At 36.6% G+C, this 25,754-nt stretch overlaps 2 protein-coding genes across 2 annotated transcripts; both read left to right on the plus strand.

Moving 5' to 3' along the window:
• Positions 1-704: 704 nt before the first annotated feature.
• Positions 705-5,357, plus strand: LOC145774140 (transgelin-like). Its single transcript, XM_082585300.1, has 5 exons — positions 705-883; positions 1,813-1,920; positions 3,714-3,803; positions 3,979-4,161; positions 4,673-5,357. Exons 1-5 carry the CDS (start codon positions 740-742, stop codon positions 4,748-4,750), a joined length of 603 nt encoding a protein of 200 aa, XP_082441426.1. The 5' UTR covers positions 705-739; the 3' UTR covers positions 4,751-5,357.
• Positions 5,358-15,681: 10,324 nt separating this feature from the next.
• Positions 15,682-22,341, plus strand: LOC145774220 (transgelin-like). Its single transcript, XM_082585402.1, has 5 exons — positions 15,682-15,919; positions 16,920-17,024; positions 19,068-19,157; positions 20,016-20,198; positions 21,916-22,341. The coding sequence occupies exons 1-5, from the start codon at positions 15,776-15,778 to the stop codon at positions 21,994-21,996; spliced, it is 603 nt and encodes a 200-aa protein (XP_082441528.1). The 5' UTR covers positions 15,682-15,775; the 3' UTR covers positions 21,997-22,341.
• Positions 22,342-25,754: the final 3,413 nt, after the last annotated feature.

A 25,754-nucleotide genomic window follows, 5' to 3' on the forward strand; every position in this document is an offset into this window, starting at 1 on the left:
CTGACCCGACGCAACTAACATCAGCTACATTGTGTATTTTGATTAGTAGCCTAGGCTGTAAATCGTGAGTGAACTGGCACAAAAATTCCAAATTTTCTCTTTGTTAATGTGCACGACGCTTACATCACAAGCAAGGGTATTGGCATTGCTAACAAGCAGACTTTGCTGTCAATGGCTTACACAAGGTGCGGTTTTGACTTTTGAGGGCCGAGTTTTTGTAAATTTCGCTTCGAATGCATACCAAAACCAAATCGCTTAAAAGTCCGAAATAAATTTCTCCACTCACAAACTAATTCCGAAATTTAACGAAACGAAAGACAAGAATTTGTGTTAAGATGAAACAATGTATTCAAAACAATTTCGCTTCGAACAGCATCACTACTGATGTTTTAAAAAATCAAATAAAACTTTTGTTATTATCATTTTGAATTCATTGCTTATGCATGCTGTAGCTTTCAAAGAATTTGCTTGTGGATACGAACTGCCAATGGTTTCTTGTCTTCCTCAATTTTGCTTTCTGTGGCAATGACGTTTTTTTTTTTACCTCAGCTCAATCTTGTTTAGAGATAAAACTCATTACATTGCCATAAGAACCAAAATTTCAATAATTTCCTTTTCTAAGTTTTCTAAAAATCTCTAATTCTTTGTCCAATGCTTTCCATGGTTCAGCAGTTGGTTAGTATAGTTTTGCTTTTTTCAGATTATTAAGTTTTTTATAAAACTCCAACAAACTTAAAAAATGGCAAACAGACAAGCTGGCTATGGCTTCTCCAAAGAAGTTTCAGCTAAAATTGACTCCAAGTACAAACAAGAAGATGAAAGCAATTTAGTTGCGTGGATATCTGCAATCATAAATGAAAGGCCAAGTGACTCTGGGCGCCAGGTAAAAATAGGTTGTAGTCATTCATCATTACCATACTGATGCAAAATCGCTTGAAACTAACTTGGTTCTGCCTTACTTATAGTTGTACAGCAGATATGGAGCAGTGGTCACCAGATTACAGACAGCAAGTGGGTGCGGTTTGCCGGGGTAGTGTCTCCGGCCTCCTACACCGTGATAAAAAATGCATGATCTACTGATCGGACACATTCTTTTAAGATTGCGTTTACATGGTCGATTGTTGCCAAAGTAATGTCGTCAGTAGGCCTACTGTAGGTTGAACTTCATCATTGCATACTGTAATTGAATGGATTCTGCTGAATGAGTTAGTTTAAGAAAGTTATGTTGCTAAAATATACACTTCTGTGTCGTATATTTGATCTAGAATAGAACGACCCGAGAGAACATTAAAGCATATGACATTTTACTACACAAGCCGCTAAGGTGCTCCAGTTCATTGCCTTTTTGTCAGTATCATCTTTGAAGACCAGTTTTGCGATGTTGGCAATATGGATTGTAAGCATCGTTCAGGTGCCTGCTTTTTTAGTTCCCATAACTGTGCTCATAGCCGTAAGAGAATAAAACATTTTAGGGGTGCAAACAAAATTTACCCAAATTTTGTCTTTGCAAATACTTTTTAAAACACAACAATGTGCAATTTGGCTAAATAAATGGACCTTTTTGCTCAAATTTGCGACGTTTTTGTAGCAATGCATGACTTTCCCCCTGCACCTCCATTTCCTACGGCTGTTGCTGTACTGTAGTTCTGGCTTCGGTTTTGAACTGGCAGCATCATTGATCAGGTTTCAAGTCAATGACAGTCTAAAATGTTTTTTGAACTTCAATGCGTTTTGATAAGTAACGACACTAGTAACACTACCTATTGGCAGGATGATTGCTGAGATGTGAGATCAAATTTTTGTTTATTTCAGGCTTTTCACCAATGGCTAAAAGATGGCACCATTCTTTGCAAGTTGATGAACGTGTTGAAGCCTGGCTCGTGTAAGCCCAACGACTTGACAAAAGGCTCAAGGATTCCAGTAAGCCATTCTACCTGCAATTTAACATTTTATGGATTAATACTTTGCTATTCTATTTCAGTTTGTGTTTTCTAGTGATATCTAACGAGAATCAATTTTGATCAAGACTGTAGCCTATCCCACTTGAGGTAGCGTTTTACGAGTAGTTCTACTTACATTTGTGTTATCAGTAGGCTACTGATTGTTGAATAGTGGTTTAAGACATGTAGAATTTATGGGCGTTTTTGACTCTTGCATCACCATCAACTTTTCTGACATAAATCTTTTAAATCACAATTAATTGGTAGGATTCGTAAAACAAACAAGTGAAAAAAACAGGGTCAAGTTTATTGCGTGGCTTGTTATTTGTCTACAGTACTCGACAATTGTTTTGCTAATTTTAAACTTCATCTTCATTTGATTTCTTCATTAGGCTATTTTTAGGCTACAATTCACTTATAATAATTTATTCATCTTTTTTACGCTTATTTAAATTTATTTAAAAGTTTTTTTTTGTGCTTGTGTTGTACGTCAACTTTTTGTTGACGCTGAGGCTAGCGCCGTCAGTTTATTTTTTAGTTGACGGAAGTGATAGCGCCGTCAACTATTTTACCGATTTTAAGCGTCAAGCGCCATGCGTCATTTTTCGTTGCATGGAAAATCTCGTTTCACTATGAGAGTTAAATTTTGTTTGACGTTTTGACTTTCAGACTGATAGCAATGAACAATCTTTTTTGTGGCAGCTGTTCGTCTATCCAGTTATGCAGTTTCAAGTTTGTTTATCGTATCCTGGGTTAATCTGAGTCGAGAAAAGACGAAATCGTCTTTCACAGCTCGAAACAGTCTCAAAAGCCAAACTCGTTAGAAGTCGAATACTTTCGTTTTGTGAGACCCTGGCTAAAATAGCGCTAAAAATTAGCCCTGACGCTGGCGCCGTCAATTTCTGAGCTTACGCAGTACTTTACGCCGTAAAGCTTTTAGGCAATTCGCGCTGACGCCGTCAATTTATTTCATTGACGCGTACAACACTGGTTTTTAGTTATAAATATATTCACATTCAACTTGAAAAGCTTATCTTGACATTAGGCCCCTTCCCAGATTGTTTTCAGTGTCTACAACAGAAGTTCTTAAACGTTTTTCTTGTTGGCACCTCTTTAAAATTACCAATCAAAGTTAAATCAATTGCTTTATTTTCAGTTCAGTAACATCACAATTAGGCTACACCATCAAAAATTTTAATTACATTACAATTACATTGTTCTGAGATTTTCAAATTACAATTACGTTCAATTGTAATCAACTACACGTTTTAATTACAAAAATTAAATGTTTCAATATTTATGTTCATCAATGATTTTTTACAGTTTGATTTTATCAAAAACAAGTAGAATTGGATTTGATAAAGATTAGGTTGCAATGTAGAAGTCTCTTTTGTACTTCAGCTAGTGGCTCAACAAAAGGACTGATATCATGCGTGCAACTTACAAACTTACCAAATTTATTTGTAATTTGGACCACAATTTTATGAAATTACAATTACACAACAACAAAAAGGGTCAATTTCAACTGTAATTACCAATTGTATAGTTGGTCCAACTCTGTTACCAACCAGTTCTCGCACCTCATTCTGGATAGCCTGAAAAGTAATAATCACTTGCAATCTAAGATGAGAGTTTGGTTATGCGCTAGTTTATAACTAAACCAAGTGATTCTGCATCCAAGCACCTTCTAAGAAAAGATGTCACTTCTTAGGTTAATAACATTTGGTTTAAACAATTATTTTCTTTGCTTACAATATTTTCCTTGCTTTACAGGCAATGGTGCGAAATAAAGAAATGGAAAATATATCATTTTTCTTAAAGGCCGCTGAAGATTATGGTGTATCCAAACTCGATTTGTTTCAAGTAAGACTTCTGCTTTTCAAAACTGGCAGTTTTTCCAGTGCTGATGGATAGCATTTCTTTTGATTCTGTGGTGTGGTGGCGATACACAAACTACAAATTTTTTTTTCTGCGTCCTGCATTGGCAGCGTTATACTTCATAAAGAACCTTACCAAATACTTATGGAAAACATTGCAGACTGTTGACCTGTACGAGGATCAAAATATGGCTGCCGTTCAGACAACTTTATTTAAGCTTGGTGGAGCAGCCATGAAGAATAAATTTAATGGTCCGGCGATTGGTGTCAAGATTGCAGATACGAATAAAAGAGACCTGGATGAACAAAAACTAAAAGAAGGACGAAACATTATTGGACTTCAGGTTTGTATCTTTTATAGTTTATAGTTTTAATTCTTCAAGTGGTAAAATGAGCTTACAGACTACAAAGTCCGCTCCGATAGCTCAGTGGTTACGTGCCCGGCTCTAGATCAGGCGGCGCTGGTTCGACTCTCGGGGTGTGCGCTTGAGCAACGCATTTCAGGACTGCTCTCCATTCAGCGGCACCTATAATAAATGGAATAATTCCCAGGCAACTATCGACTCCAACAATCGGAAAACTTCACTCTGTCAATCTCGGTAACCGGCCCTGCGTCAAGAGCCTCTACAAGTATGCGAAACTACCAGGAATAACTTATCAAGGCTTTGTCAGTCCGAGGATAAAGATTCAAAATTAACCAACCAACCAAGATGTACTGAACTTTATACTATGTGAATAATACCTTTAGATAACTACACATAGTAACATATGCCAAAATAGTCCAGGTGATTCACTTTATAGTGAATAAATTCTACTAAACCTAAAGGAACAAAAAAGTAAGATCTTACTTTTCAGATGGGCACCAACCAAAATGCATCTCAAAAGGGGATGACCGCATATGGACTCGGCCGTCAACTCACCCCACAACAGTAAACTTCCTCCTGGCAGTAGGATAGCTTCCTATTGCCATGAGTAATCTTTGATTTTGGAAAGCCTTTTGTAACAAGACTTGGCATGGCGCAAAATAAACTGTTAGCCTACTGCTGCTTTTCACCAATACAAATCAGAATAACGCATGCATAATGCCCGATCTGCATTTCCGCTTTGCTCTATAACCTGTATTTGTGAGCTTGTTCATAAAAGAACACGTCTTTCGCCGCATCGCTTCCAGGATTTACAACGATAAATGATATAATAGTATTTGGCTGCTGGTGATCAGGTGTCATAAGAAATTGCATAACCTAGTGATTTATAAACACCATAAAATCTTACTTGCATGAAATGAATTAATTTTGTTACACAGATTGAAATTTTGTGGGATATGATCCTTGCGTGGCCCCACTGCCTTTATTCTTCTACAATTTACATTATGTGCAAAGCGTCGTTTTCATCTTTTCTCACTTCGAGTGCATTTGACCAATCATTAGGCTACAGGCACAGAGTAGCCTTTATCAACCTAATTAATACAGTGTTGCTTCAATGTTATTTTTGCATTCCATACATCACTTATTCTTGCTAGAAATATATGAATATTACGTAGCATTCCTTTTAACCATTTTGATGCAGTGATGGTTATCAAGACAAAGCAGTTTTACGGGAGAAAACGTATTTTCTGCAAGATATTGTTAATGGCAGGGCCTCCAAGAGCCCTGCCGGGCCCCGGTGCAGATGTTGCTGCCGGGCCCCCCAGCGCGTGATATCTCACCAATCACAAGCAAAATTTGCGGTGCGCGTTCTTACAAAGGATATATTAGGTTAAAGTATTAACACTCCATTATTTCACAAACAATGCACTATTGTAAATATAACTTTAAATTCACAGATACACATTAGTTATACACAAAGATAAAATGCTGTAAAATGCTAAAACACTACATAGTGTAAATATAGCCTCAATAGCGTTGTCAGATATGGAATTCTGCCCTAATTTGAAAAAAAGTTTATAGCTGTTGAAAACAAAAACTTGTATTTTGGATATTTTTTTAGTCCTGGGCAAAAATCAAAACCCTAACCTTTCCTAACTCTGGCAACACCTGATCGTGACCATAGCAACAAGTGGGTAAAATCAGCCATTTCGAAGATAAAAATTGCAATACTATCCGACATGGCTGACATAGCATTGCACACGACCTACTAGAACACGGCCAAATATGTTGCTATTTGAGAAAATTTCTAAGAGTCTGAATTGTTACAATCATAGCTATGACAAACCTGTCATTTTCCCATTTCCAGAAGTAAGTAAAATAAGGAATATTTGCACCCAGACATATGTTTGGCTTGTTTTGACGGAGATTAGATATGTATGTTAAGCACAATTTACACAATAATAATGTAAAACATGTAAGACTTTCCAACTGCATCCTGGGGTTAGTCTCATCATACAGTTCTTAGGTTTTTTGTACTGTATAGCAGGATCTTATGCAAATAGCCATACTTTACTTGCAAAATTAACCTTGGCAAAAAACAAAACGAACTAAAGTTTAAATTGGCACGTCAAATGAACAGTTTACAACATAGAATCCACGAAAAATCCTTGACATTTTAAATAGAACATACTGTAGAATTGCACCAAAAGCGATACACCAAACCATACTTTGTCGGCTGCCTAGTCGAGTGGTGAGAACGTCTGCGCGACGTTCGAAAGGACATGGGTTCGACACCGCTCAAGAGCACGCGGCTGTGTCTCGGCAAAGACACTTAATGGCAGCCAAAATAAGGGGAGCAGCTGACTCGAAGACTATATGTCACTTCGCTGCTTCCTGTAGTCTGTTGTATCTCATCTGTGATCGCAGTGTACTGTATGCTATCGCAATGGGCGCAAATAAAAAAACTATTATTATTATTACTACCTCCAGGGTGCAGTTGGAAAGTCTTACATATTACATTATTATTGTGTAAATTGTGCTCAAGGTACATACCTAATCTCCGGTTAAACAAGCCAAACATATGTCTGGGTGTAAATATTGCTTATTTTACTTACTTCTGGAAATGGGAAGATGACAGGTTTGTCATAGCTATGATTGTAACAATTCAGACTCTTAGAAATTTCCTCAAATAGCAACATATTTGACCGTGTTCTAGTAGGTCGTGCATTGCATATGTATGCTTACAGCTTTACATTAACTTACAATATCATTTCTGACCTTGAAATTTGCGGAGACTAGGGTAGCAAACTTAGGATGAATGCATTGCTATTGTTCATGACATTAAGAAATACCAACTTCAATATAAGAAATACCAACTTCATATAAGAAATACCAACTTCAAAATATTTAAAAAAAATTATGCAAAATTGTCCTTAACACGCAAATTTAAACATTTTATTGGCCCCCTGAACGCAAAAAAATGAAAATATAGTTGTTCTAAAAAAGGGCATACCCATGAGGGGGCCCATTCAAAATGCAAAACTAATATTCATATAAAAAACAATATTTTATGCAAAATCGACCTGAGCACGCAAATTTAAACATTTTGTCGGGCCCCTAAACTCAAAAAATTGAAAATTTTGTAATTTTAAAAAAGGGCATAGCCTAGGCTTTCCATAAGGGGGCCCCATTCGACATACGGAACTAATATAAAAACGATATTTTATGCAAAATCGTTGAAATCAATCTTTTTATCGCGTGAATTTAGACATTTTGTCGGGCCCCCTTGAACTCACCGGGCCCCGGTGCAATGCACCGGTTGTCCCCCCCTCTTGTGGGCCCTGGTTAATGGTCTGAGAAAAAGTAACGAAAGATATGTTTTAGTTTTAAAACATATCTTCTTTTGCAAGACAAGATAAAATTGTTTGGAGGGAATTTTCCGCCATTCCTCTCAGAGCTATACTTGCCTACCTTGATAATTTGTGTTGAAACACAATCCAGCATTCTATTTCTTTTCTTAACTCCAAAAGATTATTTCCAAGACTTTTTAACTATAATATTTTCTTGATCAACTATGTTTTCTCTGTATAAAGTAACGTTGTATAATTGTAAACAAGCAACGACAGTTGTGGTATCAAGTAACTAAACATTTCTACTCTTTTAAATTCAAAGTTTTTAAAGTTGGCAGTCATGAGTGAAAATTAATAGAAAGAAACCTTGAATTTAGCTGCGCTGACACATTTCAGACAATATTGTGTTTTGTCGCTTAAAGTCCGTAAAAGCGTGGACCAAAGAGATCATTTATGCATTTAAAGCGGTTTGCAATGTACCGCTTGCGATTTTTTTCTACAACTGCAAGATGGAGTTTTAGATTATCCAGACGTAATTGACATTGATTAACCAGTGAAGCATCATTTCAAATTTGCATTTTGTAATCCTCTTTGCGGACAAGATATCTTGACATGAGTTTTTGCTTTTCCTTTGGCCAGAACTTTGGATAAGATTCCAATAACGACTGACACGTATCTTGGCAATGGAGGGCTTGTTTTTGCACTAAAATTAATGTAATGTCATTATATTTGAACTTTTTTTTTTGCAAGAATTAAACATTTCAAAACATTATCCGAAAATGTTGTTTTAAAATTGAAAACTAGCCATCATAATTTTAAAACTCTTATTTTTATGAATTTTTTTTAGACGAAAGAAGGTCTTATCTCTTTACGGTTTGATACAGGTCTGAGGGTAACAGGGCCGTAGCAACAAAGAACGTGGCCCCCTTCGAACGTAAGTCCGGGGCCGCTTACAACGCAAGAGCTTTGTAGCGCCAACAGCAGAATTTAGCTTGTTTTATCACTAGGCAGAGGATGAAACCACTGAACCAACCGTGCCAACGAGAAAAAGTTGCATTCACACGGTTTTAATACAAACTTTTACCAAAATACGTAAATGAGACAGAAATCTCGTGGGAAAAATATTTCGCGTCCGGTCGGAGGGTACGGAGGGCGCTTGATAAATTCAATCAAAATTTGAAAACTTTTCTGCTAATTTTGGATATTGTAAATGGCATCTGACGTTGTATTTTGTGATCAGCAAGCGTTTGTAACACAATATAAAAAAGCAGAAGTAGCTGAAAACGCAGAGATAATATCTTATAAATTCTCATTAATGTGAGGTTTTTTTTGATATTCTTATGCCCGGTGATTAAAATTCCTCACACACGTACGGTGTTCTTCCTGCCTTCTTTCAAGCATGTTAAGAAGTGTCTTGCCAACTAGACCGCCGCGTGCTTTGTACAGGAATCAAACAGAGGTTCTTCCGAACTCCGTGCAGACGCTCGCATTACTTGGCACGCAGGTGATTACAATCGATAGTCTATGTGGCTATGTATTCAATAGGCTCAATGAGTTTAAGTTTTTTTTGTTTTTTTTTAGTTATTTTGGTTTTCAGTAACTCTTTGATAACGGGAAAGTTGTATTTTGCAAACGTTTGAAAATTTTTTTTTATCCGCAATGTGCATTTGAGGTAGAGATTTTAGATCATGTAATGTCCCTCAGGTTGTCGTTAACTTCTTTGTCCTAAACTTCTACAAACTTTTATTTTTTTGCTGTGAAAACCTATGTCAAACATTTCACTGAAAGTTTCGACAACTTTAACATTTTAAAGTGACAGATTGTCGCTGCAATTCCATTAAATGTTCTTCGGTGACCAATTGCCGATGAAGCATAAAGTCACGCCAGTGAAAGTCGGCTATGTTTGAACACTCCTCTTGTGTGCATACATTAATTTTCTCGTTTTGATAATGGGATGCAAAACGTTAAGATGCTTTTAGACGTACCAAGATGTTTTAAAATGAAGAAGTTAAATTCCCCTACGGTACCTAAAATGTAAGAAAGAAACTGTTGTTAAACCACAAGAATGTGTGATCTGTGACTGCTCAAAGTGTTGTTTCACAAGTAACCATATTTGGAGTCGGCGGATGAAAGTACTTTTTGATTCATTTGACGACATTTGTTTAACGTCAAAATGTAACTTTTAATTAGTTTCAGGCTTAGCTTTTATAGCTTCAGGGCAAAGTGATTGTGCTTCCAACTTGATTTATGGATTCTACTGCACAGCACCAACAACTGCAGGAACCTGATCATTTTGTTCTTCAACGTGACGTATATTCTATGCGTCTTCGCCAATCAGCTTGCACTGCATATAAGTCTGTACGGTAATGACCCTTTCTTGCAATAAAATCCTAACAACAAAACAGTTCTAACATGAACTCAGTAAAACATAGTCACAGATGTAATGTGTTGGCTCAGCGTGAGTGTTTCGTAAATTAACGTAGTGATAAACTATCCCAAGAAATACAGTGATTTTAGAAAGCATATTTACAGAGATTGAAGAAGACTTTTTCAGAAATTGGTAAAACTTAAACTTGAAGAAATTTTTCTAAAGTGTCTACATCTTGGTTGAAAGATAATGGAAGCTTTTGATCCCTTGGCAATTTTAAAATAATATGTCAGTCATGACGTCTAATTAGGGAGCCTATGAAAGTAAACCATTCAGTCATTCCCTATACTTTTTATAAATGTTCATCGGGTATAACACATAGGCTATAACACCAGATGACGATGCAATTTAGTGACAATACACCGCAAACGTATAACGCCAGGTAAAAAAAACTAATAAGTCCTGTAGCCTGCTTGTTTAAAGCAGCCTAGTCGTAGCTCATTCTTTTTTTTAGACTACAGCTATGTGTTGGCATATAATGTTTTTCGTTGCGATAGTAAAAATAGAAACAAACTAAACTGAAAGCTTCAACTTAAAAAACAATGTTCAAAGTAAATTTTAATATTGACCCTTACCAAGGGCAGATCCAACAAGTCAGTGGCGTAGCCAGGAATTTTGAAAGAGGGGGGTTTTGACGGCGTGTTTCCCTAAGACGACACCCAGCGGCGAGGGGTCTGGGGGCTCCCTCAGAAAATTTTGAAAAATTACTTTGAATTTGGTGCATTCTGAGAGCATTTTCAACAAAAATGTGAGTATGATTATTTCTGTAAAATGGTGCTGTCCGGTGGCATAGCAAAAGGATAAAAGCATGTTTTCTTCGGCATTTTTCGAAAATAAAGCTAGTACGTCTCTATGTTTTCTTGTTGCTAATTCCTGGCTGAGATATTTGAATGATTGGTATTGGCAAAACTCGCTCTTTTAATGCAGTTTCGTATAAAATTAGGCAAACTTTGATTTAGAGACATAAAGAGACTGAAAGCATCATTCTCAATATGGTGACGTCACACGCGTGCCAAAGGGGGGGATTGAAACCCCCAACCCCCCCCTCCTTGGATCCGCCATTGGCCATTACAAATGATAACTTGCGCGTAGCTGAAACAAAATGGTTTAAGAAAAACAAACAAGAAGCCGATAGAAAACAAACAGGAAAAGTTACATGTTGTTAATATTTTGTAACTGTGACCTGACAGGTTGTATGAATGAACGACAGTGTTTCGAGTGGCAGGATATCGAAACAACCGTTCATTGAACAACATTGCGTCTAGTTGCCACAACCGCTGATACACTTGTGCTGAAATTCAATAAACTAAACTATTAACTAATAAGGTGGCTACCATCAAGCCAACTTAAAAAAAATTGCTGTTATGATTGAGTTTTGAGCCATCGTACTGTATGTGTGCAGTCAAAATACCTGTAGGCTATAGAGCAGTGCTTCCCAACCTTTTTCAATTCGCGACCCACTTTTAATGCAAGTTGTATTGTGCGACCACAATGAGATATGACATCTTTATTATGGCATCTTTAGTACTGGCGTACGTACTGAAATAGGTAATGCGACACAACACATCTAATTGTTACATATTTGTTACATTATTGCATAATTGTTACGTAATGATAATGCAATAATTTCCCGATCTAATAGAAAACGAGGTGCACAATTTATGAAAATGGAAAGTCAACAAATGAAGTGAAGATAAGATTAGCGATGGCGAAGGCCAGGGCCCGATTAACCATGAGGCACACGAGGCACAGGTCTCAGGCCCCCTGGTTTTGGGGGCCCCCAATTTTTTTTATATTAGCACTGTAGGCGTAGGTAGTGAAAGCTGTTCCAGTGTGAGCACAGTTGTTATTTTTGAGAAACGATTTAAAATTGTGTAACGATTGCTAAATAGAATAACGCAGAGCATGGCCACCTAAAGATACGGCCTGATTTGTCACATTTTGCAGAAATTTCCAGGTGTTTCTAAATTTGGGCGAACGTTTAAATAAACTTTTCTAAAAATTAGATTTTTACTCTTTCTTTATTCTTTTCCCCAGATGACGCAATAAGTTTTAACATCCTCACATGTTGAAAAACAAAGAAAATTTGATTTTGTAAATTTTAGTCAGACTGTTAATTTTCAATAACAATCTGATTTTGCGTTTTTCAACTTACTTTTTCTCATTTGCTATTGCTTCTCCAAGGCAACAAAAAAGTTTTTTGTCATCAGGAAACCGCAAAAAGTAAAAACATCTCAAAAAATGTCAGTCAAGCTCTAGCAGTAGCTGTAATCACAATCTGCAAAATGTGACAAATCAGGCCTCATCTCCAGGTGGCCATGCGCAGAGATGTACGTATACGCCGCAAATTCTACGCCGCACACCTGCGGCGTAGACTTTGAGTTTACGCTAACGCTTGCGGCCACATTTTTTTGGATAGTTTGCGCTTGAGGCTACGCCGTAAAGTTTTCGCGTTTTTTTAGCGCATAGCGTCAGCGCATACTTTTTAATGTATTTTTTTCACTGCAACACGCCAATACCTTCCAGCGCTGCAGTTAAAAGAGTGTTTTCAATGGGCAAAGACATATTGGAACCAAAACACAGCAAAATGTCAGATGAACACTTTCAGATGCTTGTGTTTCTTCGTGGAAATTCAAAATAAAACTTGTTTGTTTCGAGTGGTTTATACCGCGTGAATGTTTGGCACCTAGCAAACAAAATTAGTTTACGCTAGTGTATGCGCTGACGCCACCAACTTTTTTTTACAAGTTACTTTGACGCATACGGCGTATGGTTTTTCGAACGTTTGCGTTTACGCTGACGGCGTCAATATTTTTTGTATGCGCGTACATCACTGGAATAACGATTCCGCATCGTCACTAGGGCCCCTATTGGCAATCGCTTTCGATGCTGAGTAGCAGTGCTCAACTTTTGCCTAGCATTCTCAGTAACTTCGCCAGGGCCTGATTAAAGCTCACGGGGCCTGATTTGAAACCCGCGACAGTACATTGACTCGCTACGTGAATGTTTTTTTTTTTTTTAATATTGTTTTTAACTTTGCCCTAGCCTACTTGGCTACTTCTTGATCAAAGCTGCTACGCTGAAATGAAAGGTGTGTATACTTTTGTGCAAAAGGAGTCTTGATTCGGGGTTTGATGAGTGTCGGTACAGAAAATGCCGATTCGCACAAGTAAGCTGTGGTAAATAGTAAAAAAATACGATTGACTTTTCGAGCAATATCAGGATTGAGGACGCTCTTGACACATGTTCATCTAAAAACGACCAGTATCCATTGCATTGTGTTTCGGCTGTAGGCTGAGGAGCATACATGCTTAATTTAAACAGTTGTTTTTAGGCTACCAATTTCAAGGCGGTGATATGCAACAGAGGTGTAGCCTACTGAGTCAGAATTTCTGAACTCCTGCTTCACTTCTGCTGCAACGATGCGTTTACGAATGCAATATTTAAATTACCTTCAATATTTGAATAACCCTTCAATATTTGAATTACCTTCAATATTTCAATATATAGAATGCAATATTTTAATTGCTTTCTCGGAACACTTGCAAGCCTCTCGCGGCACACCAGTGTGACGCGGTACACAGTATGGGAACCTCTGACCTATCACATCATCAACAATTGCATTATCTTTAGTCCACCTAACGGAGTGGAAGTTCTGCTTGTTTTAGAAAAGATGATGAAACTAGACTGTCTGCTCTAGTAGCCTTCCAATGTAGTCCGAGAACATCGTAACTGTGCAGTGGCAGTGCCGGTCTTAAGGTATTTCGGGCCCTGTGCGGAATATGTTTTGCGTGCCCCAATGACAATGATCCAATTTAATAGCGTAGCTAGGTATTTTGAAAGGGAAGGGGGTGGTTTGACGGTCGGCGGACGATGCTTGATGGCGTGTTTGCCGAAGGCGACACCCAACGGCGGGGAGTCTGGGGGGACCTCCCCGAGAAAATTTTGAACAATTACTTTGAATTTGGAGCATTCTGAGAGCATGTTCAACAAAAATGTGGGTAAGAATATTACTGTAAAACGGTGCTGTCCGGCGTCCGCTGTCAACAAAATCGAATTTTAACCTATTTCGTCCCCTGAAAAGATCAAGAGAAATTTTGAAATGTTTGCGGCAACTCCGATCAGCGACTTCGGCTCTGTTGTTTTTTTCTCTCGATCTTTTCAGGATGCAAAATGTTCAGGGGACGAAATAGGTTGCACCCGTTGAGTCTCTATGTTTTCTTGTTGCTAATTCCTTTGTTGGATTTTTCCATTGGAAATGACAAAAATTACTGCATTGTCTAAGTAAATTGCGGGCCCCCTAATTTGCGGGCCCTGTGCGATCGCACGGTTTGCACACCCCAAAGACCGGCACTGGCAGTGGCAAGAGAATAGATCCTCGTTTCCAGGAGTTGAAAAGGAAAAAAGAACCAATTTTATTTGCTTGGTGTGTCAGTAAGGAGCATTAGATAGACGTTAACGAAAAAAAAGTCATATGATGATTACGTTGATTTGCAAAGTGAAAGTTGCATCATGCATTTCCGTAGCTTTTGTGCTCTGGCAGTTGTCTACATAATTATATTGTCATTCTTTTCCGCACGAGTGGGATATCTTGCTTCTAAACCTTCATGTTTTTTTGTTCCAGCGATACCATATGCTTTATTTAATATCTTCTACACGGGCAACCAAAGATTCAGGTCTCATTTGTGCAGGCTGAGAGAAGGCAATCAACTGTCATATGCGCTTAACCCAGGCTAGAGGCCGCAAGTGTACTGAATCATAAGAAGTGATGCAATGGTGTAAACTGAAAGTGATGTATTAGATCCCCTGTACAACATGGTACATTCCATTCAGAATGGTGCATTAGCATAGTCGATGAATTTACAATAAGCTGAAGGATGTAAGTTGAAATGCAATTGTTAGTACGAAGGTTGTCTTGATTCTGTTGCAAGGAATATTTTCGGAGTGTTAGAAAAACATATTTAGGAAACAAGTAATTATACTCTTTTGCTGAACAGGATTATGGATTAAAAACAACTAAATGAAAGCATTTAATATATACTGTACATTGATTATTATTCATGGTGAGTTGATTACGCTGCGGAAAAAACATTCACAGCGTTTTGATATCCGTAATAAATTACTACCAACCACCCACAGCGACGCACGTAGAAAATTTTCATAAGAAGGAAGCGGCGTTGAAAAAAAAGCTGATGAAACTGCGTTATATTATGATAACCTACATTTACTTAACTGCAGAAACGAAAGTAGCTCAATGACAGGTCATAAAACATAGTCCTGTAATTGTGCTAACGATGATGGCTACAAGATGGTCGAAAAGCTTCACCAACATTTTGTTGTTGATAAATATGTAAATTTCTTGGTTAAGTGAGAACGTAAATTAGCATCAATGCAGTCCACTGTACACAAATATTGCAGAGATATTTGGCCAGTCTTTCTTATGGAGTTCGAAGACGTTGTACATGTAGCCTGTTACGTAAAAGTTACATTATAGAAAAAAAAAATGGTATTTTAAATGCCCTATGTAGCGGTTTGCTTTTACGCTATGGCAGATCAAAGTAAGTCAAAAATTATTAAAGTCCCCATAATTCTTGTGATTATTATATCAAACGAAACAGAATTTTGAAATATGCTGCGTCTTGTTTGAAACACACTTAATTAAAATTGAATTCAACTATACAGACCTATACACTTTTAATCTTTTGTTTACTGTGTATAAACTTTTATGTTTTTATAACAGGTAACTTGAGGCTATTTATTCGTACTAAAATTTAAGCAACCTTTTTCATTTTAAAATTCATTTGAATTCAACAATATGGCTAACCGTGGAAAAGCATATGGATACTCAAAAGAAATCGCATCCAAGATGGATGCTAAATACTCTGACGAAGACGAATTTGAAGTTGTAGAATGGATCTCAAGCATTACAGGAACCTCCCCGGACGGAGTTGGAAGAGAAGTAAGTTCTAGAATGTAACTAGACTTCGCAACAAATATTTCGTTTTGTTTCAACGTAAAACTCTTGTCTTGGCTTCGTTTCTGAAGACAAGCAGTTTTGCATTGTTGTGACCTCAAAACTGAACCATTTGCGAATTATTCAGGCAAGCACATGTGAGTTGTTTAGCTTTTTCAAAGTTTTTTCACTATTTGTAAATATCTTATTTCGTTTCGACGCAAAACTGTTTGCATTGGTTCCTTTGGAGTTGAATTCTATATGTGAAGAATTTATCTTCGTTTTAACTGAAAAAAAGTTGGTTCACACTGCCCTAGCCGAGAGTCGCGCAATTCAGCGCTTCTATGGTATTACAGGTAATCTTTCGGGTTTAGACTTCAGGTTTAGAAAGTAGTTTGCCTATCATTCATCTTTAACCATGGCCACCTAAAGATAAGGCCTGATTTGTCACATTTTGCAGAAATTTTCAGGTTTTTCTAACTTTGGGCGAACGTTTAAACAAATTTTTCTAAAACTTAGATTTTACGTTTTTTTTATTCTTTTCCCCAGATGACACAATAAGTTTTAACATTTTCACATGTTGAAAAACAAAAAAAAAATTGATTTCGAAGATTTTAGTCAGACTGTTAATTTTCAATAACAGTCTGATTTTGCGTTTTTCAACTTACTTTTTTTCATTTGGTACTGCTTCCCCAAGGCAACAAAAAAGTTCTATGTCATTAGGAAACCGCAAAAAGTAAAAACATCTCAAAAAATGTCAGTCAAACACTAGCAGTAGCTGTAATCGAAATCTGCAAAATGTGACAAATCAGGCCGCATCTCTAGGTGGCCATGCTTTAACCTAGCCAATCTGCTTAAAAACGATAATTTCTTTGTAAAAAGTAATTTGCAGTTTGTTTGGTTTTTATCACATTGCTTTTGTAAGCAGGCTATTGAAAAAAGTGGCTGTTTTAACACATGAAACTCGAGGCAATTTTTTTTCATACTAAAACTTTGTGTGTTGCAGAGTTTTCATGCTTGGCTTAAAGATGGACAAGTGTTGTGCAAATTAATGAATGAAATCCAAAGCGGAGGTTGTAAACCGCATCCACCAAATTCAAGTTCAATTGAGGTAACAACATGAAATAGTTTTACTTTTTACCTTTATCAACGTTTTTCCAACTAACTATGAGCGACACATTTAGGCATTATACTATAGGCTACCAGTGATGTTCAACCGGTGTTCCGCGGTACAATAGTGTTTCGTGAAAGATCGTCAGATGTTCCGCAAAAAGTTTATTAATTGACTCGTATTCTATTGACCACCGGTCGAAAATCAAAATCACAAGAGCTTCGCGTTTGTCTTGCAGCAATTCCTGCTCGAATATCAACTTTGTGCTCATTCAAACAAGCCCAGATATCGCACTGAGAAAATTATTGTTGTGTTGTCTATTTTGTTGCATCATAATAACATTTCGTTTAGCGTTCCGCAAGATTATTTTAATGCATAAAATATTTAGTGCAGTGGTTCTTAAACTTTTTGTGACACGCCTCCCTTTTACAATTTTAACAAAATTCGCGCCCCACCTTGTTTCAAAATCAAAAAAATTACCCAGAACAGCAATTCGTTTCCTGGTAAGTTGCATTAATGCAAATTAGGATGTAACTGTTTTTGGTTACCAATTGTTTAATTTGATGATTAGTAGCAGATAAGGCACATCTCAGATCGGCTTCACAGTCAAGTTTGTGTCTAGATTTTGTCTTTATGTTGACAGGAGTACAAAAAACATTTCCGCACAAGTAAGTGGATGAAAATGGAAGAAGTGTGCGTATAGCCACAGCACCCACACTCTTGCAAGTGTTTGTACATATTTCACCCAGAACTCAGTTAGTGGCATTGCTTCAAAGTCTTCCCTATTCAGCAGAACTTCATTTTAGCTCCAAGAATTCCTCTTGTAAATTGTCTGTGGGGTTTCTTCTCCCGAGCTATCATGTGAGCAATTCCGAAAGACGCTTCTACAACTTCCGCCGACGACGATTGACGAAAGCACTCGCTACTTGCAATCTTTATGTTTTAAAAGAGTCGTTCTTGCATTGGCAAAAAGCTGAAAGTTTATTTTGATGATCAAGGTGTTTTTTTTTCAAGATGACGCTGCGAACGAGTTGGTCTCAAAACGTCGTTGCTCAGATTTGAAAACATATGACGTATTGTAATACAACTTGGTCATTTACTATGGCATCTATAAAGTCAAAATTCAGACAATCTTCGTCATACTTTCTCTTTTTTCCACTCATTTTATGTCAATAGAATTGATTAATTAACAATAAACCTATTTAAATCAATGCTAAAATTAAAAAAAAAGTTTACCCATGGTAGCCTAGTGTTGTAGAGTTGGGGATACTGCTGCACTTCTAGCCGCTGTCAGTCGTCAGTCAGTCGTTGCCATTGTTATTACAATTAGAGCTCGAGGCTGCTGTGTCAGAAAACCGTTATGTTACGAGAGTTAAGGCGTCGCAGAAATATTTAGCAACGTCTAAAACATCACAAAAAATGCGAGATGTGACAACAACACGCTCTACAAACACTGGTACTGCTGTAAAACAAAGTTTCATCTTCAACAACCGACTGTCCAGCGTAGTTGTGAAAACATGTTTAGTCATAATTCATGCAGAGTTTTTCAATTTCTTGCGCCCCCCTTGTGAGCCTCACACGCCCCCCAAGGGGGGCGCGCCTCCCAGTTTAAAAACCACTGATTTAGTGGCTCAAAAAGGTTGAAAATCATTGTACTTACTACACAGCTGTCACTTGCGATAGATAAGCCTAAGAGCTATTGGTGTTAGCTAGGGTCAAAAGTATTGGGTAAAAGCTAATAACAATAATCATGTTTTTATTTGCGCTCATTGCGATGACAGATGCGATGCAACAGACGACAGGAAGCAGCGAAGTGACATATATAGTCTTGGAGTCAGCTGCTTCCCTTATTTTGGCTTGCCATTAAGTGTCTTTGCAATTAAGTGTTTTTGCCATTAAGTGTCTTTGCCATTAAGTGTCTTTGACACAGTCGCGTGCTCTGGAGCGGGGTCTAACCCACGTCCTTTGTCCACGTCCACGTGCTACGCAGCTACATGATTAACTCTTGCATTTTGTTGCAACGTTTTTATATTATTTCTACAGGCTTTTAGAAAAAACAAAGAAATGGAAAATATAGGAATGTTTCTGACAGCTGCCGAAAACTGTGGAGTAGGAAAACTTGATCTGTTTCAGGTTTGTGCTGTATTTCTTTTAGAAGCTAATTTTGAAACAAGCGAATATCATGCGTAAGTTTGTGTAAATTAATTGATTTTGGAAAAAAAACGATTTTTTGTAGGCTAAATTATTTTCTAATCTGAAAGTTTCAAAGAATTAGGCTGGAAGATATGCCAGCTATTGTGCATTCATTTTTTAACTTACAGTTTACACTATACCAGAACTGGTTAAAAACGGGTAACCATGACTGTCAGCAAACAAAAATGGCTTGATTTTATACAAATTCAAGAGGCAAAGAAGCCGAAATTGTTTTTCAATAGGTTAACTAAGAAAATTTTACAGTATTTAGGTTACTCTATTAAAAATTCTATAACTAAATTGACCTAATAAAACTTCATCGATTTTTGCAAAAAATATTTAGACTTAGAATTAGCCTTTTAACAAACCACAACATTTCTTTAATAACTTAAATTAAAAGTGTTACGTAATGGGAACAATAACAAGTGACATTTTGACTGCCAAATGTGAGAACTCTTCCAACGGCATTTACGACAAGGTTAACTAACAATAAGTAGGATCACAGACCAACAAGAAGATATCTTTGGTGACTGCATGACAGTGGCGTAGCCAGACTCAATATTTTAGGGAACAAGAAGTTTTTTTTCAAAAGGTGCAAAGGTATTTTCAATGGCTAAAGCATTGTATGTTAGTACGTTTAAAAACGGTAGCTTGTGCTATTAGTTTTCTAATTTTATCTGACACAATACATTGACCGAGTAATCTCACATGGTATGCAAATAAACCGAGAAGTGGTATGAGCTATTATCACATTTGTAATTTATAGTAGGCTATTCTTTAAACATGTTGAATTTGCAGACCGTTGATTTGTATGAAGCCACAAATTTGAGCCAAGTACAAGTGACAATGTACAAGCTGAGTTCAGCGGCAATGAAAAAAGGGTATTCTGGACCAACTATCGGAGTTAAAATTGCTGACAAAAATGTTAGACAGTACGACGAGGCAAAGTTGCGAGAAGGACGAAACGTTATTGGGTTACAGGTTTGTGTTTAACTACCAATTTATCTTTGTTTTTATTATCAAATTTCTTTTCTCAAAAAGCTGCTTCATAGTTGATGGAATAAGTTTGATGATTTTAGTTTTTATCACAAGTGGATCTTTTTCCCTCAACAAGGTAACCATTAGGGCAGGTCAGGGTATCCAGAGGGCATGTGTATCTGAAATCCAACTTGGGTTATGATTATAGTAGTTGTAGACATGTGAGCCGACACCAAAAAAAAAATTGACCAACTTTTAAGCAGAACTGTCATTCTTCTGAAAGTTAATTGATCCTCTTGAATTTAACGTTATTTAAACTGAAGCACTCCCTTTTCTTAAAGAAAGGAAGATACGCGATGCCAGTAACGTATTATGCTTGTTGCAATGGCAACGTCGTAAGCTAACTAGTTTTCGATAAGCTTGCTATCTACGGCGGCGTTCTTTAACCTGCATTGGTGGCTTAATGCCAGCTTCAGCTCTGAAACTGTTGCATCTGAGATAATTATTATATTGCTCTGAAAACTATCTTTGTCATAAGTTTTATCTTGTTGGTTGATAGAAATAACAACCTTGTACTAATACCAAGTAACAAGACCGGAGTCAGCATATTTATTAAATACACAAATAATTAATTCAGATATAAATGGAATGCTATCGACACACCAATATGTCCATCCGCATGTGGCATGAATTTCACAGTTGAAATTGGAACCGGAGCTGCTACATTTTTTGTGGCTCCAGCTCCGCAGCAAAAGCTGTAATAGGCTCCAGCTCCTGCTTCGGTTCCAACGGCAAGCGGAATTAAAGTTTCTGACTCCACTTCCGGCTCCACAGCCTATTAGTTAGTCGAGTTGTGAATTATGCTTCTATCGGAAAAGCTCAGCTGGTTGGGTGCTTGTTAATATTGATAAATAATTTTGTTAGAGTTGGATGCAGGCATCAATACGTTGAGTTATTAAAAGTGGACAGTGAATGAGTCGAGTGTAAATACTTTGCATCTACAGTATACTGCGGTGTGCAGTAGTCTACTCCTCGTTTGCGTGGACCAAACCTATGCTTGCTGTGCGCAAGGTACCGGTCCAAATCATCTGCTTCCAAATAGGCTACTCTCACCCAAGCAAAGCAATGCTAAATTTTAACTTTTGTGTAATAACTTTGAGTGACAACTGCAAAGCAATAATTTGTCTAGTCTCAAAAATACATAGGCTACTGTATGTACGGTCTTATAAGAAAAGTTTCATTGCTAAAAGTTATCAATGCTGCTTTAATGTCCTGTTGTTGAGATGAAAGGCTGCCATGACAGTCTTACTCTTGTTGAGCTTCAATTTTCATTGTTGAGGGTAACATTCCAGAAGCTTATGTTTGATAATAATTGTCGCAAATCTTACGTCCAAAAGGTCGCACTAAGGAAAACGGATAGCCACCAGAACACGGTATAATACAGCATAGCCCGCACCAGCATAGTCTACAAATGCAGCATGCTATTGATTTACCTTCACATAATTAGCCTGCCGCCTTAGCTAAGGCTATTGATCGATAGAAACTTTAACCCTTGCCTAAAAATAGATATTTGACCTGTTATGGTGACCATTAAACAAACAAATTTTTCTAAAGTTGAAAACCGTCAAACTTTGGGATTTTCGCATCAATTTTAATAAAAAAAAACATAAATTGATGAAATTGATTGATTCTTATTGTAAACGTGTTTATTATATTGCAGATGGGAACCAACCAAGTGGCATCTCAAAGCGGAATGACTGCTTATGGTCTTGGCAGACAACTCACCCCCCAAAACGACTAGATTAATTCGTTTGAAATTCAAGATCAAGAAAATGTTTACAGTATACATTATGTATTAAAGAACTTAAACTAAAATGCAGGTTTAATTTTTAGTGAGAGTTTGCACCCTCAAGATACCACTTTGAACTGTAGTCTTGTGTCTATAAAATCAGATATGCATAGTTTCTTCTCTTAAAATTTGCTTATTTGCGTTATTTTTTCTTCTGTGTTTTCAAGCTTAAAATAGACAAAACAGTTTAGCATCTAGCAAAAAACTTTCTTATAACTTCTATTTTTCAGTATAAAATGATTTGTAAAATTATGATTTGTAATTTTATGTCATGTAAATATATTTCATTTTATTGTGTTTGGTTGTGGAAACTTTGTAACAGTCCTTTGACTGTATTGAAACACTGAAATTGTTTAGGAACAGCTAGCACAAAAATAATAACTTTATCATACCATCTTTTAAATACTGGTAACCATTAAACAAATCTATGTTTAAGTAAACATAGTCTGATAGACTTGATAGGCTAAATCATTTCATTTGAAATAGGTTTAAGACATTCGAAACGAAAAGTGACACCCTTTTGACAAAATAAAAATACACATTCAAAGCAGAAAACTTATTTTGACGTTTTTGAATTAATTAAGACAAAAAGTTAATTTTTTGTATGTTAATTCATGTATAGTGGGTTGATTGATAGTCAAAACTGGTAAGCCTAAGCTTTAATTTTAAGTAAGCTTATATAGTTTAAATTATACACAACGTACTCTAGAAAGCAATGGCCGAAAAACAAAAATTAAGTTTCATAAGCAGTTCATTTCTTTTCATATTTAGTGCTGTTGTTCATTTTTTGTACTGATTCTTATTTTTTCAAGCAAAAAGCGCCACTTCGTATACAGCATGAAGAAGAGGCAATGGATTACCTACAATGTTGCACACCCGGATGTTGTCACGTAATCACAACTGCTGCATTGTTGCTTTAAGATGTTACTTGGAAAAGTAACCAAGTTAACATAATTAACGCCATGCTATATTAAGTTTTTAATGATTTTAAAATGACGCTTACACTTTAATGCTGTATTAAAGTTTTTGCAAGTTAAACCATTAACCCCGAAGTTTGGACAGTAGGCTTATACTTACAGTCAGGCCTACATATTCAAACTAAAAGTCGGAGAACAAATGATCATGGGTTTTTACTATTTTAGAATTCACATGAGAGCAAAAATTACAAAAGATTTATTTTAGGACCCGCTGCAAGGAGCTCAATTAGAGTTGAGCAACTTTTATTCACCTGCAGGTTTTGCGAGTAACAAGATTATAATTTTTTTTACTGTATTGAGTGCTCTCTGTCGTCTGCAAATAGTTAGTAACTATCCTACAATCTCAAAACGCAAAAAAAAGATTTTCACAACTTTTCTACGTCATCAAATCTTGGCTCACTACATTAACGGACTAAAATACGCGCAGTGCCACCTAAAAACTGGAGGCGAGTGTTTTTAAACTAAACTTAACGTGTCATTTGTAAAGACGAATCTTTTTACCTGGACAACATGACAACGCTGCAGACATGCAAAAATTTGGCAACCTTATTGAAAGACACAAGACAAGAAAACCGAATAAGTAAACATGTTCAAAAACTTGAATTGTTGCTTAGCCAAGGCATGACAACCCTTTATCAGAACAACATGATCAATGAAAACCAAAGCTTGGTGCTGTGACAGCAACCTTTCTTCACAAGAACAAGAAGGCAAAAGATGAGATAATCTTGATTGCAATTGACAAGCAATTGTTGTGCTTCCAAGTGCCCACAAGGTAGCATACCTAGTGCCTACAAACCTTGATTTGGCATGGAACAGATCAGTCGCACATCATTGCCATCTTCTTTTTATTTTACTGCCATCCCACTGATTTATTTCAATGTGAGGCTCGCATCAATCTCAATTAACCATCTAATTACTAATGAAGATCACTTGTAAATTTCACTATGCACAATCGAAAAATACTTTTTAGTAGTGCAAGTAAGGCGCAAAACCAGATAAGGGATGTTAGGTCGAGAGGTAGCCCAGTTTGTTATCCCGTCTGCTATCACACTATTCGTTTTCAGTCCAAAATCAATCCGAAGCAGCTTAGCTGTTGCAAAATCGAAAATTGATATCGCGTATATAAGATGGGTGTAGCAACCATGCGGTAACTAGTATCAGTAAATAGACTGAAAAAATGAAATGCTCTCCTACAATAAAATCTTGCGTACACCTCGTTGCATTATTGCAAATCAGTTCATTTTCACTCAGGTCATGTAAAATAAATTAACTTGCATTTTTTTTGTTACAAAAAGTACTTCAAAACCTTTTTGTAATGCATGAATGTCTAGTTACGTCTTGTTACGTAATCAAATTGAATTCAACGGACCTAATTTTGTGTAAATTGCCTTTTCTGCAACATATTTGCGAAAATGTATGCATCAACATCTAAAGATTCATGTTTCCGCAAATGTGGCAATATAAGAAGAAAATCGTATTTCATTCTTGACTGACAAAGCTTTACCCTTTTGGCCCCAAAAGAGGTTTTGTTTAACATCATGTAAATGTTGACAGTTTTAGTTTTGTCAAAAATGTTGGAAGCAATGACGATGACAATTTTTTTTCAGTTAATTTTACGTCTTTGCTTCAATGGAACTTTCCTGTTTTTGTTTGTTGGAATTTACATCAATGAATTACAATGCAGCCAAGCATTTATCAAAATTGTCCAAATTATAAGGTAGCCAAACAAGTTGACTACTGGAAAAAGTTTTTCAAGCAAAATTAAAAGTAAACCACTGATCTCAAGAAAAATAAGAAGCTAGTGCAGCAGACTGTTAAGAATAGATCCAACTGCAGTTTATCTTTAAAATTTCACACATTTCTCTCGTGTAAAAAAAACAATAGAAAAGGATTTTCCAACAAAAGGGACATGAATGGCTGCAGCGTATCGCAAAACTGCTTGCTGAGTTTTCCAATATGAATTTTGTCTGATGGCTCTAATGTGATTTAGAGTGGTTCAAGCGCAAACTTATCTGAGGCCGAAACATCAAATCATTTCATTTAAATGAGCAAGCTAATGTCCTTTGACGCGTTGGAAACAACCAGCTAAACTTTCAGATGCTAAATAATAAAGTTTTGGAGCTGTTTACGGTTTAGGATTGATTGGTTGAAAATTTGTTTTGGATGAAACTTGTTTTTGCATTCCTAAGATGTAAAAAGTGTATCTTTTTATTGTTTATACGTTTTTTTTCAAATTGCAGCACCCCTAAACATATGGTGGCTGGCATCTGCGTTCATTTTCCATCAAGCAGTGTGCTCCTTTTAACCTATTAAGAAACCACCAATCACTCAATGTTAAACTTGATATCACACAACCACAAACCTAACTGGTAGACAGTTGAGTTTCAACTTTATTTTTGTTGTAGGCCTATCATGTTTAGGCTAACCATCTCAACAAAAATAATATAAAAGCATTTTTTCATTTGTTTATCATGCAAAAGATAATTTTTGCTTGAGAAGTGGGAATCAAACTAGTATTTCGAAAACTTAAAATAAGTTACTACTAAACCTACAGCACCAGGCTACTCCGGTTAAGCTTTCGGATCATACATAATAGCCGTAGCCTAGTTTTAAAACTTAGCCTGGTTGCAATTGCCTGTACCAATCGATTATTTATCCTTATAAAAACTGTATAAATGCCAATGACCGTTTGCATGTATTGATGCTTCATAATGTGATGGCAAGTTTGATTTA

The sequence above is a fragment of the Aplidium turbinatum genome, chromosome 7 (assembly GCF_918807975.1).
Source record: "Aplidium turbinatum chromosome 7, kaAplTurb1.1, whole genome shotgun sequence".
In the NCBI taxonomy this organism is placed as follows: Eukaryota; Metazoa; Chordata; class Ascidiacea; order Aplousobranchia; family Polyclinidae; genus Aplidium; species Aplidium turbinatum.